General features: G+C 48.4%; 1 protein-coding gene across 5 annotated transcripts in view; it reads left to right on the top strand.

The window, feature by feature from the left end:
* The window catches only part of Brinp2 (BMP/retinoic acid inducible neural specific 2), a 101,227-nt gene that overhangs the window by 68,492 nt on the left and 14,773 nt on the right, over window positions 1-17,962 (top strand). For 4 of the 5 annotated variants that reach the window (XM_058574488.1, XM_058574489.1, XM_058574490.1 and 1 more), the window contains 3 exons: window positions 12,092-12,282; window positions 12,809-12,913; window positions 13,348-13,556. In XM_058574488.1, coding sequence (XP_058430471.1) covers window positions 12,092-12,282; window positions 12,809-12,913; window positions 13,348-13,556 — 505 coding nt within the window. The remainder of the gene's footprint in view (window positions 1-12,091; window positions 12,283-12,808; window positions 12,914-13,347; window positions 13,557-17,962) is intronic. The other variant, XM_046430237.2, reaches the window with a different exon arrangement.

Here is a 17,962-nt window from a genome sequence, read left to right as displayed (position 1 = left end):
GAGGGGGACACGCAGCCTCGGCTTGGGCGGCTCCTGCCATCAGGAAGCCAACTTGGGTTCAACAGCCCCAGACACTTTAAAGATCTTTCTGACCCGGAGTCGTGGTGGTCTTTGTCCCCGGGACTTCACCTGTTGGTACTGACCCCGCTTTCTCATCTCTACAGCAAGCCAACTGCCTGTCTTCACAGCAGTCTCCAGACATTAGAAAACAGCTATTATTCCCCCAGATTCTTAGGCCTGTTCGCGCTCGTGACTCCCCAGAGCTGCTGCTGTCTCCTTCCCCTCCTCTCACGTGGCCTCTCGTAAGCTGCCCTCGTTTCCTTCCCCCCCAGCTCTCCCTGCTCCATCTTTCTTCATACAAAAGATCTATGAGATTTCTCTTGACATCCCGTTTTCTTCCTAAACCGATTCTAGTTCCTAGGGACCTTCCTGGCCCGCTCACTCTTCAAACTACTCCAGAATCTCGTCACGAATCTTTCCCGGTTCCCCGTGTTGGAGTTTCTCGGGCCAGGGGGTCCTGGCGTCCTGGGCAGTTTGGGACTTGAAGCAGGGTGACCGTGCTCTGGAACTGAGGCATCGGCTCAAGGAAAGCTGGGGATGTGTGTGGAGAGGTGTGTGGACAATACCGAGTTCTCCTCTTTTTGCTCAAGTGAAATGCAGGCAGATCCTGACTTTCATTTCTGGTCTCCTCACCTGTTCGGTTTGACTCTGTCCCTGGTTTAGTTTCCCTGGTGATGATGGCAGGAGGGGCCCCCCTGCTCTTCGCCTGCCCCCACCAGGGCGCTGGAACTCGGGCCCCGTCTCCATCCCTGGCCCCGTCTGCGCACAGTGTGGCTCCCACCCCAGAGTTGCCTGACCCCTCCGGCCTCTTCCCTCTTTTTCTGGCTTCATCATTTAACACCTGTACTTTCTCCAGTTCAACTGAAAGTTCACTGTCGGTCCCTCTGTAACCAGAGGACGAACCCCCAACCCGCTGTCTCCGCAAGGCCACTTTGAATCCTCCTGCTCCTCTTGTGATGAGTGGTCAGTGAGCGCCACCACCCTGTGCCCTGGGCAGGCCCGTCCTGTCTTCCTGCTTCTCCTCTGTTCCGGCCCCAGGAACATCTTCAGGTGCCCCTCCTGCCCTGCTCCTCCTGCACAGCTCCTTCCATTGCCTCCGCGGCCCAGCTCCTTCTCGCCTTCCAGACCCTTTAGTACCTCTCCCTCTGACGTCGTCCCGCCTCCCCCAGGACACCTCCCCCAGGACGGCCCATTACTGCTGCCTGCGACCCCCCACTCTGGTCCTCCTCTGCCCTAGAACTTCCTTGTGCACTTGTTGGTCTCTGCTCCTCCCTTAGCTGTGAGTTCCTTCAGGCAAAGGACACATCTGACCTCAGCTTCCGTCCCCGTTGCCGTGCCTGCCACCCAAAGAGACACAAGAGGATGAGACACTTGGGGAGGAATTTGGTAGGCCAGAATCCATGTTCCATCAGCAGAATTCTGTCCTGTGGCTGCACATAAATGCACACGAAGCTGGGGGGAAACTGTCCATCTGTGTGCCCAGGAGGAAAATGGAAACCACTTACTGAACAAATTTCTAGTCTCTGCCACAAGGTGTGGAATGCAAGAGAGAGAGTGAGTTAAAAATGTTGACTTCAGTGATACAGGATACAGAGGGCTTCTTTGACTCTGATTCTTATGGGGAAAAAAAAAAATTCTGATGCTGAAAAGAAATATGGAGTACTGATTGGCCATAAAATTACTGTTACCAAGAATATTTTTATCTTTAAATAAAAACAAGTGTAACGTTGAAATGGGTTAATAAAGGAAGTATGGATAGTAGACTATCTTCACCTCTTATGTAGCTATATATCCCCAAGACACTTAAGTTATCTGAGCCTCAGGGAGCTCAGCTATAAAATAGGGCTAAAGCTGTCATGTGTACCATGTAACTCTTGCCACACTCATGCATATGGAAAAAAAAACAAATTCAGTAGCCTCGAAGAATAATTTATTCTTCTCATGCACGTGTAGGTTGCATTAGCCTTCCTTCAGGCTGAAGGTCTGCAAGACGGCCATTAGGTATTTCTTCTGTGCTTATTCTGGGGCCCAGGCTGAAAGAGCAGCGAGGGCAGAGACGTTGGAGGGAGAGTGGAGACGTGCAGTACTCCCTGAGTTATTGGCTCAGAATTGGCACACTGTCACTTCTGCACCAAAGCAAAGTCACGCAACCCTGCCCAGTATATATGGGGCTGAGAAACAAGTTCCATCCATTTAAGTGAGTGATACTGCAAAGTCACCTGTTAAGAGCTTTCTAACGCAGGCGAGAATGATGACCCAATCCACTATACTGACGTCTGTAAGGCTGGTGGTGATCTAAATATATATATCAAATCGCCAGTCCCATTCCTGGAAACATAGGGGTTGAGTAAAAACTTGATCATGATAATGGTCATAACGATGATGATAATGATGCATTCAGATCTTGTGTCCCTGTGGCTCGGAATATATCAACTGGATGGTGTTCCATTCGGGTTGCTGTCTTTAAAAATAAATACATTGACAAGCAGGAAGAGTTGAACATGAGAACCTAGAGAGCTGGAAACTCATGGGGACCTGAACATAGTCTGAAGAAGAGTGGCCCATAGACAAATGCACGCACCCAAGGACCTGAAGCCCTATCACATTGCCAGAGGCGTAAACTTGTGGTGCAATGGAAGCCTTGCCGCCTGGAGGAATCCTCTTGGAGCAGAATGGGTTGGGATGGGAAGCCTATGAGCAAACCTGATGGGCCTGGGCTATCAGCTTGCTGAGCACCGTGGTGTGCAGTGCCCAGGGGTCTTTTCCTCCCTAGTTGAACAGATGAGCTTTGGGGAGCAGGTGGATCCGTCAGGGCAGAGCCGGGGCTTCTGTGCTGGAAAAGCTCATCTTGGCTCCCCCTTCAGTTCCCCCTGGTCCCGCAGAGCCACTGGTCCTCCGTTGCAATGTGTGCGTCGCATTTCATGTTGATTCTAGAAACACTCCACGCCCGGTGTCTTCTCCAAGTCCCCAAGCCCCACCAGGGCAGCATGAGACTCGCCAGACACCCACCTCCCCCTCCCCCTTCAGCTTGACTCTCCCCTCCCCATTTCTCCCAATCAGCCTTAATTAAACTGTTTGAAAGCTGCAGCTTGATTTTAATTAGAGCAAAATTGAAAAGATTAGAATGAAATTGGCCAATCATTGTTTACGGGCCGTTGTTTGAGAACACAGCAGGGCTGTGAAATTACCTCCACGCCAAGATTCTTGAGCTCTCACACACAGTGGGAAGGACAGGGCACCGGGACCAGGGGAGGGATGACCTCATTTCTGCCCTGGTGCCTTCTAGAGTCACAGGGCCCGAGATACCATTTAACCAAATGACCCCGGGATGGAGGTCTTCCTGCCTGCAGATCTCTCCTATGCACAGCGGAAACAAGGAAAAAGAATGACTTGGGAAGTAGGACATTGGTGGACGGTGGCCCTAGCTCGAGCACAGGTCACGGGTCATTGATAGCATGGTCTGGATCCTAGTCAACTGCTACCACTAATCCGTGGAGTTGGGGCAAGTCACTTCTCTCAGTTTCTCTGTCCCTTCAGCTGTAAGAGTTGAGTAGTGGATTAATCTCCTCTTTCTCTTTTCCAAGGCCCTTGTATGGTTAAAATAGTTGAGCATGTGTGAAATTGTTTGCAAATTTTTAAAAACCTTAAAGAATGCACTATACCAACATAAGAGATCATGGTTTTTATTATCGTTTCTTTTTATAGCTCAGATTAATCACGTCTGATTCATTATAGCAGCAGAAGCTCTAATGGCCAAGTACATTACAGTAATCTGTTGTTGAGATAGGAATCTCCTGATGATGTGATGTGTCTAGAAATACTGCCTTCTGTTCTGGAGCCAAAGCACGATAGATCCCTAACATGTCCGGCTAGAAAAGGCAAAGCCGTCTTGGCTGAGACACTGAGGTAAATAACGGGTGTCCCTCCATGCACATGTGAGCTGTGACAGTTCCTGCTCATGCATTTTTCAAGATGAAAACGTGAGCCTCATGACAAAGAAGTAACTGTAATGCCCCGGCTTGGTGCCATGGAGCCCTGGATATGAGGTACTTCAGAGAAAAGCAGCAGCAAGAGAAGACCTTTTTGTCTAGAACTCCTTAGGAAAATCAGCACCTCAAAAAACAGCCTCCTGCGTCAGATTGGCGAGTCTCAAGCTGGTTGAGAAAGACAGTGTTCCAAGAGGAAGGAGGGTGCAGAGAACAGAACCCCAACGTTTACCCCGTATCAGTTGAAGTGGGAAATGTTCCTGTGGGTCACTGGTTGACAGTTTAAGTAGACAAAGTAAAGTCACAGGAAAAAATGACAAGAAAACTATTCATGTCCCTGGCTTAAGGCTGATTCATCGTTTTTCTCCAAAGGTCTTAAATATTTTATTCAATAACTGATCCCGTATCTCCCTTCATTTTTCAAGGAAAGCCAGCCATATTTTTCTTACCAGCATGGTCCACACCAAAGCAGCCTGTTTGGAGCATGATGGTTCAGTCCCTTGCCACTCACTGTGCAGTCTCTCTGAGCACCAAGGTGTGGCGGGGGGTGTGCTCCCTTCCAAAAAGACCACTGAAAATACAGCAGAAGCATTAAAAAACAGAGGGACAAGATTCCCTGTCACAACGGCTCACTGGTCTTGTCGTTGTTTGCAGAGTGGTGCATGGTTCCAGGGCTGCCTTCTCCCCAGCCTCTCAGGGGGTCCCTGAGAAAGGCCACTTGACTGAGCCGGTGGAGATTGCCCGGGCTTGCTGGAAACTGCATCCGTTCGTTCCCTCCCACTAAACTCAGTTTGGAGTCCAACTCAGGAGGAGGGAATGGCTCCCAGACACTGGGATCCGGTGGCGTCAAGCCTGCAGGGGCACCGCGGTGGGCAGGGTGGGGAGAGCTATGTGCCCAGGATAGTGGGACCTGACCTTCCAAGTGATGACTACATTGTGGGCCGCCTTGCAATGCGCCTGACCCGTTTCCCCCACAGAAGTGGAAAGATGAAGTATTTGTTAGAAAACAGGCAATAGTCATCAGCTGTTAGCACATGGTCTCCGCACAGCCACCCACACAGTGGGCCGCAAATCTACTGGATTTAGCCTCAGTGAGGTGGGGTTTCCTTTTAAATACCTGTCTGTCTGTCTGTCTGTCTCTATCATCTATTTTTGAACACTCTCTCCCTCGGGCTCCACAGGGAGGGAGTTCCGAGCCTTCCTGAGGGCTGCATCAATACTCTCAGTTTACAAGCCAAAAAGTGGTGCTGGGGTGCAGCTACTGGAAGCAGCCCCTGGCAGGGAAGACCAGCCGGGCTCTTTCTGGGTCTTTCATCTCTGGGAGTTGTGAGACCCTGCAGGGGGGTCCTGGCCTGCAGATTTCTGGCTGACCTTGGGTGACACAGAGGAACGCAGTGCTGAAGGGTGGCTGGGGACACAAAGGCCCACTTTTTATTGGCATTTTTTGAATTAGGAGCACCGTGGCGCTGTTCGGTGGTCTCATCAGGACCCCCTTTGTGTTGAGACCCAGAGTTGGCTCAGAGCTGACACGGTCCCGATGCCTTACGGCAGCTCCTGTTGCCGAGGTCTGGCGTGGCTGTGGCTCAACCCTCCTATTGCAGAATCCCCTTTGGATTCTGGAGAGACCTCTAAACCTGTGTACAACCATAAACATCCTTTATTAGTGATCTGGACCCTTAGTGTTAAGTGCTTTGCTCTCTTCTATCTATCTGTGCATCTGGAAGTGCTGGTGTGTCTGGCTGATTAGGACACTGGGATGTACCTTCCCATCTGGATTTTACCTTTCTTAGACTTTGTCTTCGTTGCTATTAATGATTTTATGAGTCCGCTATCCTTTTGAAAGAAATGAGATTAGAGCGAATCTGCAATATGCCAGAGGAAGTTGGAAAATGGGGTAAACTTCTGTAGGTGACGGCAATGAAGCGCCCTCTTGAGGTGCCCCATGAAAACCTTTTCCAGGCAATGTCCACCTTAAAGAGCTCTGTTCACTCTGTGGCTCAACCCGTGTGTCCTTTATATAGTGGCCTCTGTGTTCTAAAGGCCCGATCCATAGGGATGACTGTGCTGTTTGAAATGTTTGCTTTCTCAGACTATTTACTGTGTAACAAACACAGTGGGAGAAGATTTTAGGAGAAATGGCTAAATTGAAATGGAGATTTACTTGATGTCTTAATTGAAACAAAGATGATGGCTTAATTGAAGCAGTGTGTGTTAATATAATTGATATATAGAAAACATTCTTTTCTTAGGAAAAAAAAGAGCCTTGATTATTTTATTACTGGAAAAAAACTGCTAAATGAAAAATCGGAAATGAACATTTATTCTCTGAATAGCTCAGGCTGCCTTCCAGTATTGCCTTCTGAGGTTTTCGGATGCTGGAAAGAACCAGGTTAATACATTCTGTAAACACATTTTTACCACTTTCTGGCTCAAGCTCCATTCACAGATGTTTTCCTATTATTTTGATTCAATGAAGGGCCCCAAAAGGCAGGGAAGAAACTTATTGGAGTAGAAGACAAAAGCACTGGAGCCTCAGAGTCTGAACCTTTTTGTGGCTTCTGCCTTGTGCCTAATTCTGATACAGGTATTGGTCAGTTTTCCATTACTATAAGAAAATGTAGGAGACTGGCGACTTTATAAAGAAAAGAGGTTTATTTAGTTAACAGTTCTGGAGGTTCAAGTGCATGGCACCAGCATCAGGTCTCCTTGGCTGCATCATGGGGTGGATGGTATCACGGTGGAAGTGTGTACGACAGGGAGCAATCACATGGTGAGACAGGAAGTCAGAGCCAAGAGGAAGGACCTGGCTTATTCTTTTATAACTCCCCTTCCAAGAGGACTAACAGGAGTGGCAAGAAAACTACTTTAATCCCTTCTGAGGGCAGCACCCCTGTGACTTTTCTCTCTACCTCTTAAAGGTCCTACCACCTTTTTTGATTCCTGTACTGAGGACCAATTGTCTAACATAAACCTTCAAGAGCCAAACCACACCCACACCATAGCAACACTCCACCGTAACTTACTATGGAAGCAGATTTTGCTTGGGGGTTTTGTTCATTGGTTGATTTTCATAAACATAAGCCCTTTATATGCATTCTCTTGGATTCTTTTCCAATTAAATTCTCTGTTGAGTTTCTTCAAATATAGTCCCTATTCCTCTGCATTCTTTCTCCAGTGAAACTCTCCCCAACGCACGCACGCGCGCGCACACACACACACACACCCCTCCACCCACAGTATCATGATTGCCCTTAGAGTTTCACAGAGGTCATATACCATAATGGTCAAACCTATCCTGAAAAAAGTCAGCCTGTGTTCAAATCTTGAAACTGCCCCCTCTTGCCTGTTACCTACTGGGCAAACTGATGTGTTTGTGCCTCAGTCACATCATCCATAAGACGAGGATAATTGTATTTCCCCCATTATAGGAATATTTTATTAGCTAATCCTTCTAAGATGTTTGGAATGCCTATCACATAGGAAGAATTCATTAAATGTTAGCCATTACTTTTTATTCTTTGCTCACAAAATGCTTCCTAAGACACCATCATTCATCTTTCTAGTTCATTTGTTATTCTATGTTATGATTCCGGAGCAGCTGTGGAAGTTGGATTCCTCCCATGATGCTGTGTGTGTGTGAGCTTGATTTTTTTGGTCAGCCTCAATTCCTCCTCTTGCAAATGGGCATGTCGAAACCACCTGAACCCAAAAAGGTTTTGCCATCGTACAAATGTCTGGTGCTAACTGGTTATGCTGCAACCTGCTTGCCCTCTGTTTCATGGTGTTTGGAATATCTAATAAATTCATGTTTTGTGTTTTGTATAGATAAAGAAATGGAATGATCTGGATAATAAAACTATTTTTGTTAAAAGGTAGTAAACATTTAAAAAATATTACTGAGGAATGAAATGCTTAACTTCAGCTACACAAAGGGAAATGTCTCTGCAGAAATAGCCGTATGGCGCTGACCTTGACTGCTAGTGCTGGGCTTTAAGTTCAACTCTCTCACTTCCTGTGAGACTTCATCCAAGTCACTTAGTCTGCCTGGGTTTTCGTTGCTGCTAATGTCACCACCATCATGCTTGTTGGTTGGTTTTTGTAAACATAAGCCCTTTATATGCATTCTTTTGGATTCTTTCCAGTGGTGAGCACACTGGCTTTTTTGTTCTGGTTCTGGTACCAATTGGTTATGCTGCAAACGGCTTGCCCTCTGTTTCTCGGTTTTCTCAGTTGGAATTGACCTTCTCACCCAGCATGCATGCCGGCCTCTGGGTGGGCTGCAAGTGGGTCCCAGGCATGCAGATGTATTGGTCCCCTTGTCCTGGGGGCAGTTGGGCAAACATTGGGGTGGCCGGACTTCTTGCACTGATCTCTGGTGGGAGAGGCTCCATCCATGACTCTAATGCTTCCACATTAATGCAGAAAAACTGGGCGAATACTATTGAGTGTTTGCTCCTAGGAGCTGTGTGACATTGGGCAAATTACTTCGCTTAGCTTTCTGAACGTCGTTCTCCTGATTTAAGTGAGATAGATGCACTCCAAACTACTGGTTTGAATAAAATATGTGACTTTCCAAGTCTAATGTCAAACTGAGTAAGCGTGAAAAACTCTAAGATTGTTGCTTCTTTGGGCGCTCTTTAACACAATGAGTGAGTGTGGCGGTGATTGCTGTCAGACCCAGGGAACAGGGATGCAGGTGTCGATGGGCTACATCTGGGTGTGAAGCACAGCACAGTCTGACCAAGCGACTCTTCACTTGCTGGGCTTCACACGTGGACAGTGGACAGGCATTGGATGTTGTCCGTATCTGCTGAAAAATACACAAGAGGACTCAGGCAGTACAAGAGGACCAAACAGACAAAATTAGACCTATTTCATTTTTAGAAATCAAACCTAATTTTCTCATTGATATGTGTTCACATTTACAATGCTTTATTTCATTTCAGATCAATCGCTGATTGGTTGTTTCTTCCACAAATTCTCATCTTGTAACTGCTTTTTTTTTTTAATTCAATTTTGCAATAATCTGCAGACAACTAGAAGATTAGAAAAACTGTGACACAAAATAAATGATGCGAAGAATCTCTCTTTCTATTATGCCCCAGAAACAGGTTGGACACCTATTTTCGCCCTACCATTAGAACACGCACGTAGCACTGTTCTATTGCTAGAGAGAGAGTTGAAGGAGACAAAAAAGCCCCCTGTGCACTTTATATTCTAATGGAGATAAAGGGGATAAAAATGGATGGCGCCGGTGGGTGGTGAGTGTGCAGTGGAGCCTGGAGACTAGCGGGGGAGGATCCCCTTGGGGTAGCAGCACAGTGAGGTATGCCTCTCAGAGGAGGAAACTGCCAGGCGGTCCCCAGTGGAGTCCCCGGGCTAGCTGGGCCACTACTATTTTTTATTTATTAGGTTTAATTAAAGTGAGGTCCACCTCTACAGCAAGTGGCCTCTCTTTCAGGGAGAGGCCTTGACTGTTCTAAGAAAATTATGGCAAATAGAAGAATGCTTCCTTCCACCTTAAAAATCTCCAAATAGAATTCAATAGGAATTATTAGTTAATGAGGTCTAGGTGTGGCTTATCCCAGGGCAGGGGGACCAGGTCTGATGACCTCGAGGGCTTTTGGTCGCTATCTTTTTGCTTCTGTTTTTCCCCATCCTGGTTCCATGACTCATCAACACAATGACCCACTAGCCAATGAGAGGTGCCAGTTCCCATGCAGCCAATTGGAAACGAGGTTGGGCAAACCGTTCTTTACCCTGCCCTAGGATTTGGGAGAGAAAATGCTTTTGACAGATACCCTGTACTTTAATTAAAGTTTAGCATCTCCTGCACAAAAGAAATAACTGATAATATGTTATTAGAACTTGCCTGCTTAGATAAATAAAGCCACACAGCAAGGATTTTTACAGACTTGGTTAGAACCAGGAATTATTAGTCACCCATTGCTCTTTGTCTCCCCGTGATGTTGGGCTCCTGCTCCCCCTCTCCATCAGCCTCTCGGGTTCCATGTGGGGAGTTTCTACAGCCTCACATTGGCATGGGTTTTCGTGTGTTCCTTTTAAATTCTTTTGTTTTTCTGCAGCCCCATAATTTGCACTCCATGGCTTTGAGGGGGAAGGGTAGGCCACAGCTTAGCACTGTCACAGGAAGGCAGAGGCAGGGTGGCTGAGGAAGTTGCAAAGATGCTATCTTTTGTTGCTTCCTAAGGCAGCGCAGGGGTCCTTACAAAGATAATCTGGGAGACAATGTAAAACTCCTCTCTTACCAAAGAATGTGATCCTTTAAATTTCATTCCAAGACCAAGATTCCCCTGAGAAGTCTTCCCCCTTTAGCATGCAAACATTTCAGCAAGGAACAAAGCATGAAGATTAAAATCCTGAAGGACATAGACAGGAACTCGGCCGTCTCTGGAATAGGGCTTCTCAACACAGGGGCCTCTCAGTCCCTTTCAGTGTCCAGGTGACATTTGCACTGAAGGTCCACCAGCAGAGGCGAATGAATGCTGGCACCTTAATGTCAGTCACACGGAATGACACGGTGGTCATATGCTCTTCACGAGGACGTCCACACCCCTCCACACACACACCTTGCAGGCACATGCTAGCTTCACCTAAGAATGTCCTCAGAGCAGTCACCTGTATTACCCTTGGGGAATCCTGACCTTGAGTTCATGTCTTTGTAGCATTTTGTTTGATGACTCCGGAAGCACACGTAGGACACCTCTGAGGCTACTGAAGAGCAACAGTGACTCAAAAAAAATACACGTAGGGTTGAGTTGCAAGATGATTTAGCAGCTTCTTTCATGGAACCCCATTTTTTCTCAAAAGCATAACCAACAGTCAATGGGTATTCAGACTTGAGTGGTTGGCAGACATTTTCTCAAAAAAAAAAAAAAAAGAGAGAGAGAAGGAATCCAGCTTCTTTAAGAACACTGACAGTATTTGTTACCAATTTGAAATTTAAGCTTTCAACTGAAAATTAGAATTTCGGAAAACTTGTATTTGTCATTGTGAGCTTGACAGCTTCCTAATATTTAAAGACTCTTCTGATGAGATTGGTGGTGATATTAACTAATGTGATGTTTTGATGTTGTATAATGAAAAGTGTCAAAATGTAGAGGAGCTGCATAACTCAGTGATCTGATATTTCCAAGATGACCCATGCTGCTGTTTTATAATTGTGCAGGGTGAAAAGGTCCATTCAAAGAACAGTAGGGAACACTAGATTTAAATGTGGCAGCACGAAAGTGTGTGGATGTGGTTCCAGGTACCGTACTGTAGCGGACCTTCACGAGGCGACCATTTGTTTAGTGTGGTCCTAAGGACAAAAACCTTACCAAGTGACCACAGACTGAGTGTAGAAACAAGACCAGGAGCGCAGCCTCTTCTACTGAGCCAGACGTGAGCGACATTTACAAAAAGGCAAAGCGTACTGCTCTTCTTGTTTAAAAAAAAAAAAAATTGTCTCAGGACTTGGAGTGAGTGTCATAAAATATGTTATTTATGTGATACGTGATAGGTTTAGCACTGGTATCCTCAAATGAAACAATAAATACATTTTCCTCAGTTTTAATTTCTGAAATGGTAAATATCCAGAGAGAGAAGCCACACAAACAAATATGGGCGATAGGATTAACTTTGAAAAGTGTGAAGGCGATCCGAGACCAGGACGTTGGAGAGCCTTGGCTCTTGGTCAGCCTTTCCAACTTCACCAGTGAGTAACTGGGCCACCGTGGGTGAGGTGACTCCTGGGACTGTTAGATCGCCATGTTGTTTCCCTGCTACTCCACACTGCTGGCACGACTGCCGTCTGTGGGGAACCCCATCAGCCTCTCTCCAACAAGGGTACTGGGTGGAGAGGTGCTGAGACAGGGCTTCCTCACAGCCTGAAAATGGCAGGCCAGGTCAGTGGGTGTCCCCACCTGGGACGGCCAGGGCTGAGGGGACACAGGATTGCACGTGGAGACGGGGCATGCCTTCCTGCTCAGTGGCCTCTTGCTCTGAAGCTCAGTGAGTTTCCTTACCCCGTGGCTTTTCCCCAGGGAGTTTGCCCGTTGGAAGGTGAACAGTCTGGCTCTGGAACGGAAGGACTTCTTCAGTCTGCCTTTGCCTCTTGCCCCAGAGTTTGTCCGGAACATCCGCCTCCTGGGAAGGAGACCTAACCTGCAACAGGTTACTGAAAACCTGATCAAAAAGTACGGCACTCATTTCTTACTTTCCGCCACCCTTGGAGGTAAGCAGCATCTCCAGCCCCAGCTAACGGGTGCAGGGTGCTGAACACAGCTAGATGACCTATTGAATGGAGCTCCAACGGCCTTTTTTTTTTCCTTCCTGGCCTATTATTTCCTGAGAAATTCTTTCTGGTGCGTTGGAGAACAATGTATTCTCCTGGAATCCATATTTACCCCAGAACATTCCTGTTTGCTTAAAAGCATCCTCCTGAGAGGGGGGTGCGGGGTAAGGTCAGGGCACCGGCCGGCTCCTACCAAGCATGTACCAGCAGGGGGCGCTCCCAGTTTTCTTTTTATGGAGCCATCGAAATATTAGCCATTTCCTAATATTTGCTGAGGCTACAAATGTCAGACCCACAGGCAAAGAAGTAGATGCCTGTTGAGTCCCTGACCGCTGCTTTCTCTCTATAAAGAATGGTGACCAGCCAACAACCCAATTCCAACAAGATTCTGGGTTGGAGAATCATCCCCTGGTTGGGGGGGAGTGTGGGGGTGGGGTGGTGCAGTGTGTGACTGGGACCCTGCCAGGACGGAAAGCTCTGAAGAGGCAGAAAGAAGAGAGCAGGATTTGTTATCACCATCCAGTGGACAAAGGGAAGCTCTCCCAGGGCTCAGGCCAGCTGCCGGCATGGGGTAGGTGTGGAGTGTTTGATGGGAGGACAGAGGTTCGGTTTCAAGCCTTTTGCCCTTTTCCGAGGGAGCAGAAATAGCCCTGGTGACTTCTTATAAACAACTTGAGAGAGAGGGAGAACTGGCTCTTCCCCTCCGGGGGTAGATTGCCTGAGACGCAGATCAATAGAGGATGTCAAAGGGATACGCTGGGGGTGAGGGCTGAGCTCTGGGGGACTTAAAGAACTGAGGAGGAGGAGGGCCTCTCAGGCAGTGAGACCTGGACCCTGTGGTGCAGACAAGGAGGTTGCTTCAAAGATGGGCAGGGATGGGGAAGAGATCCGCGGCAGGGAGCGCGTCCTCCCAGCGCGTCCGCCCTGGCCAGGGGTTTCATGTTCTCACTGGCAGGGATCGGGGCGTGGAAGGCCTCCCAATGAACCCATGTCTTTCTGTTATAGGAGAAGAGTCCCTGACCATTTTCGTGGACAAGCGGAAACTGAGCAGAAGGGCGGAGACCGCAGGAGGTGCCCCTGTCCTTGGGGGCAGTGGGAACAGCTCTGCCGTGTCCCTGGAGACCCTGCACCAGTTGGCAGCCTCTTACTTCATTGACAGAGAGAGCACTCTGCGCCGGCTGCACCACATACAGATAGCCACAGGGGCCATCAAGGTAACCGCCCGAGGGAGCCCAGAGGCCAGAGCCCTGAGCAGCTCCAGGTCAGCCAGGCCTGACCGGCCAAAGCACAAACGCAGCGTCCGGTGGAGTCTCAGCTGGTCCTCAGAGAGGGTCGTCATTCATCCCACGGCACACATTCCTGGAGTACCCGCTCTGAGTGGGCCTAGCCCAGGGACTGTTGGGGAAGGTAGAGAAGGTCCCCGTTTCCACAGAGGTTGCCTTCTAGGGGAGGACGAGGTAATAAGCAAAACAAAGTAGTTCCAGATAAAGAAAAGACAAGTGTCCTAGAATGTGGGAGGGACCAGCTAATCAGGTCAGGAAGGACACTTTGAGATGGAATAATAAGAACCCAGCTGTGTGTAGTGCTGAGGGAGGAATGTTTGGGCAGAGCAGCATGTACTAAGGTCCTGAGGTGCCTTGTTGAAGCACAGAGAAGGCTGTTTGTGACTGCAGAGAGGTGACCAAGAAAGACACTGCTACAAGATGAAGTTCAGAAGTAGCCTGCAGCCAGATCACATGGCCATGATGAGTTTTGATAAAAGTCAAAGTGCAGTGGGAAAACCACAGTAGCGTTCTAGAAGGGGAGTGACATGATCTCATGCATAATTTTGAAAGATCAGGAGATGCTCTGACTTCAACTACTAGGATCTCCATCCCATCTTCTCTTCTTACATGTAAGAGATTTTTAGTAAAATTCCTATTGTTCTAGGGAAAATTAATCAAAATAATTGACAATACTGATTTTTAAAGTCTAAGTCTAAAATTAAGGTGGTGAAGAGACATCAAATACGTGTCATAGGCTGCTTTATCCCAGCTGAAGCTCACAAGGACATTTTGTTCATCCATTCGTTCATTTGACAAGTATTTATTGAGTGCCTGCTATGTGTCAGGCTCTATTCTGGGTCCTAAAAATACAAGAGTGGACAAAACATATAAAATCCCACCCTCGTGAAGCTTGAATTCTAATGGTGGAGCCATAGTTAAATGCACACACAGTGTCAAGTGGTGACTGATGGCATGGAGAAATGGATCCAGGTATGAGGACATGGGGACAAGGACCTCAGGTCTAACCTCTGAAGGAGGACCCCTTACACAGAGACCTGAAGGAAGCAGGGGAGCCATCCACGCGGGTCTCTTGAGCTACAGCCTTATGGACGGGGGAAGAGCAAGGGTCAATGTCCCAGGGAAGAGGCTTGTGTCTTCTGTGAGCACCGTGAGAGCCCTGTGTGGGGTCTGGAGAGGGAGTGAGAGATCAGCCCAATCATCAGGCCCTTCCTGCTGGTGGCTTAGACAAAGCTGGTACCCTAGGGAGCGAGAAGTTGACGGATTCAAAATGCAGTTTGATGGTGGAGCCTGCAGGGCTAGGTAATGGGTTGGAAGAAAGGATTCAAGACTAACAGCAAGATTTGGGGCCTCAGCAACCAGACAAATAGTGATTCCATTTACTGAAAAGGAAAACCCTGGCAGGGGGTGCAGATCTGGAAGAAATCAATCAGGCTTTTGATTTTAAATGCGGACTTGTGAAACTTGATGTTCCCATTAGACATCCCAGTAGAGAACTCTAATAGGCAGTTGGACATAAACACCAGGATTTCAAGGAAAAAAAAAAATCATGGTTGGAGATAGAAATCTGGCACACAAATCTATACACAGGTGTAGTTGATTCTCAAAAATGTGGGAAAGGAAGAGAGGAGTACATTTAAGGAATGAGGGTAGCCACTAAGATAGCCCTGAACCTGCGTCAAAAGCACCCCAATATTCAGAAATGGGAAGAGGAAAAGAATCCTAGCGAGAAGCCTGAGACAGGACAGAGACATACAAAAGGGAACCAAGGTGGGATCACAGGAAAAGCAAAGTGTATCCCACAGCCACGGGGAGCCCGGGCACCTGGGTGAAAGCCATGGCTCCATCATTATGGCAAAGATGGAGAACTGACCTTCAGCCTGGCAACTTGAAGGCAGCTATAACCTTGAAGGTAGCAGAACACTGGCTTCAGTGACATGAAGGGTACAAGAGGCCGAGTAGACAGGGTCCAAGAGAGAAAGCACAGAAGGGATCAGATAGGGAGAGAGACAGTGCTGTTGCTCTAAAGGCAAATAGAAGAACCGGTGATGGCTGGGGAGCAGCGTGGGGTCAAGGAAGGCTGGAGAGGGTCCAGCGTATTGGTGTGACACTGAAATGACTCAGTAGTGAGGGGCACAGTGAAGGTGCAGCAGAGACAGGAGATAACTGCAAGAGTACACCCTTGGGTGGGAGGGGCTGATCTTCTGTGTGGGAGTGGAGGGGCTGGTCTTGCTTGGAAATGTGAACTCTTCCCGGGTCGCAACAGGGACGGGAGGTGTGTCCAATGCTGGAGCAATGCTGGAGGAGTCAGGAGTGGCGGGAAGACAGCAGCTCTCTTCTGACTAATTCTGTTTCCTTGGTGAAACAAGCAGCAAAGTCCTTGGCTGAAAGGAAGGAGAGGGAACTGTTGAGAAAACAATGTCTGAAATGGGCTTCTCAGAGAGTAGGGGCCGCTGTCAGGACGGCCAGCTGACTGGGTCAACGTGGTGGACGTCTGGGTAGCACCAAAGGCCTACGTGAGATTCTTGCCTGTGTTCGCTCTTCATTGATGTGATCAAACACCCAAGTTAGAGGAGGAATAGTTTAAATTGACCCATGGTTTCAGAGGTTCAGTCCCTGACTCCATCGCTCTGGGCCCAAGGTGAGGCAGATCATCATGGCGGAAGGTCGTGATGGAGGAAAGCCACTCAGCTCATGACAGCCAGGAGGCAGGGGAGCAGGGGTGAGGGTGCAGGGAAGAGTCACCCTCCCAAGGATCCCCCCAGTGACTTCCTCCTCCAGCCACCCCCACCTGCCTGTGGTGGCCACCAAGACAGTCCATTCCAACCAGGAAGGGACTGACAAATCCAATCAGCGGTCTCTGAATATTTCTGCATTTCCTAGTACAACAATGTCATCACGAGACCAGCCAACATAGTTGTGAGTTTCATCAGCTCCCTCAGAAAACAGATTGTGTACAGGCAGGCAAAGAACAGAAGGAGAGTTGGATTTAACCAGGATATGAGTACCTACAAGATCAAAGGGAAAGGAGACTGGGATGTTGAGAGTGTGTGCCAAGGAGTGACCGTAGTGCCAGACGAAGGGACCTAGGTCGGGCAAGGAGGGGAAGGAGGTCAACGAGGGATGGTGAAAAATGGAAAGTTGGTCAGGTCCAAAGACTGAACGTGTAAGTAGCCTCGACGATGTGTGTGTGTGGGGGGACTAGAGAAAGTATGATTGTGTGATACGTAATCCTGAAATTACAAGTGGAAATTACAGGTTCTGGGGCACAGATGGGTAAGAGGGGTTCAAACACAATGACAGGAGCCCAGGCCAGGTAAGGGGGCAAGGTTAGGTGGCCAGGGATCTGAGAGGCCGGGTATTAAAGGATCATCCATGTGGATGCCGAAGTCAGTAGGAATGATACAGGCAGGCGCTGGTAAGAACAAAGGTGATTTTAATATTAAAAATCCTCAAGGATTGAGGGAGGGTAGCGAGAGAAACCAGGAGGGATGGGGGTGACATTGCCTGACAGTTCTGCCTTCGAAGGAGCCAAAGAGGCTTATACCAAAGAAAGAGAAGTAGGAAATCACAGTGGGGGAGACACCTCGGTTTCATGCCCAGGAGTGTGAGGGAGACAAGAGAGCCACCACGAGAGAAGGCTGTGGGGACACCCCGCCCCCCCAGGCAGCTAGGCTGTGGTTCAATTTAAAAAAAGAAAGAAAGAAATGAAGCCGACTCTCAAGGAAAGGTGGGATTAGGGGTTCTGTTGAGGACCCACCATGAACTAACTACAGGGAGCACAAGGAAGTTCACTGAAGAGAAGGGATCAGATTAGCAGGGACGCTGTGTCTGGGAGATGAGGGTGACTTTCACTACCCGAGGACATAGGATTCTGTGGAAGCCCCTCTCCCCTCTTCAGTGCTGTGGTGGGTTCTGTCCCAAGGTTGGAGAAGAACTGGGAAATTCTGACTAGGAATTGAAAGGTAGGCCTTGGGTCCGCAGCACAAGGGTCTCATTAACGTCCCTTCCTGTCCTTTGGCTTGACCGACTGTGGCCCTTAGTGGCCTCATTTCCCCCTGTCCCTAACTTGGACTTGTTGCTCTCCCTACAGTCTCTCCTTGCCTGTGTCTCCTTCTCCTCCTTTGCACCCCTTCAACCCAGGGCCTCCCAGCTCTGTCATTCTGTCCTTTAACTAGTCTTCTATCTCTGTTCCCAGCTGTTCTCCCTGATTCTCTGCGCTGTGACGGTGAGTGAGTCATCCCATCATCTCATCCCTTGCCTCAGAGAGAACTCCGCTGCACACGGGCCAGACCTGACCTCTGAACCTGAGCCAGGTGGCAGAGTGCTAGGACGGA

The sequence above is a fragment of the Marmota monax genome, unplaced genomic scaffold (assembly GCF_021218885.2).
Source record: "Marmota monax isolate L192 unplaced genomic scaffold, Marmota_monax_Labrador192_F-V1.1 WCK01_AAM20220418_F8-fsc00055, whole genome shotgun sequence".
Classification (NCBI taxonomy): domain Eukaryota; kingdom Metazoa; phylum Chordata; class Mammalia; order Rodentia; family Sciuridae; genus Marmota; species Marmota monax.
This window is presented reverse-complemented; position numbering and strand designations above follow the sequence as displayed.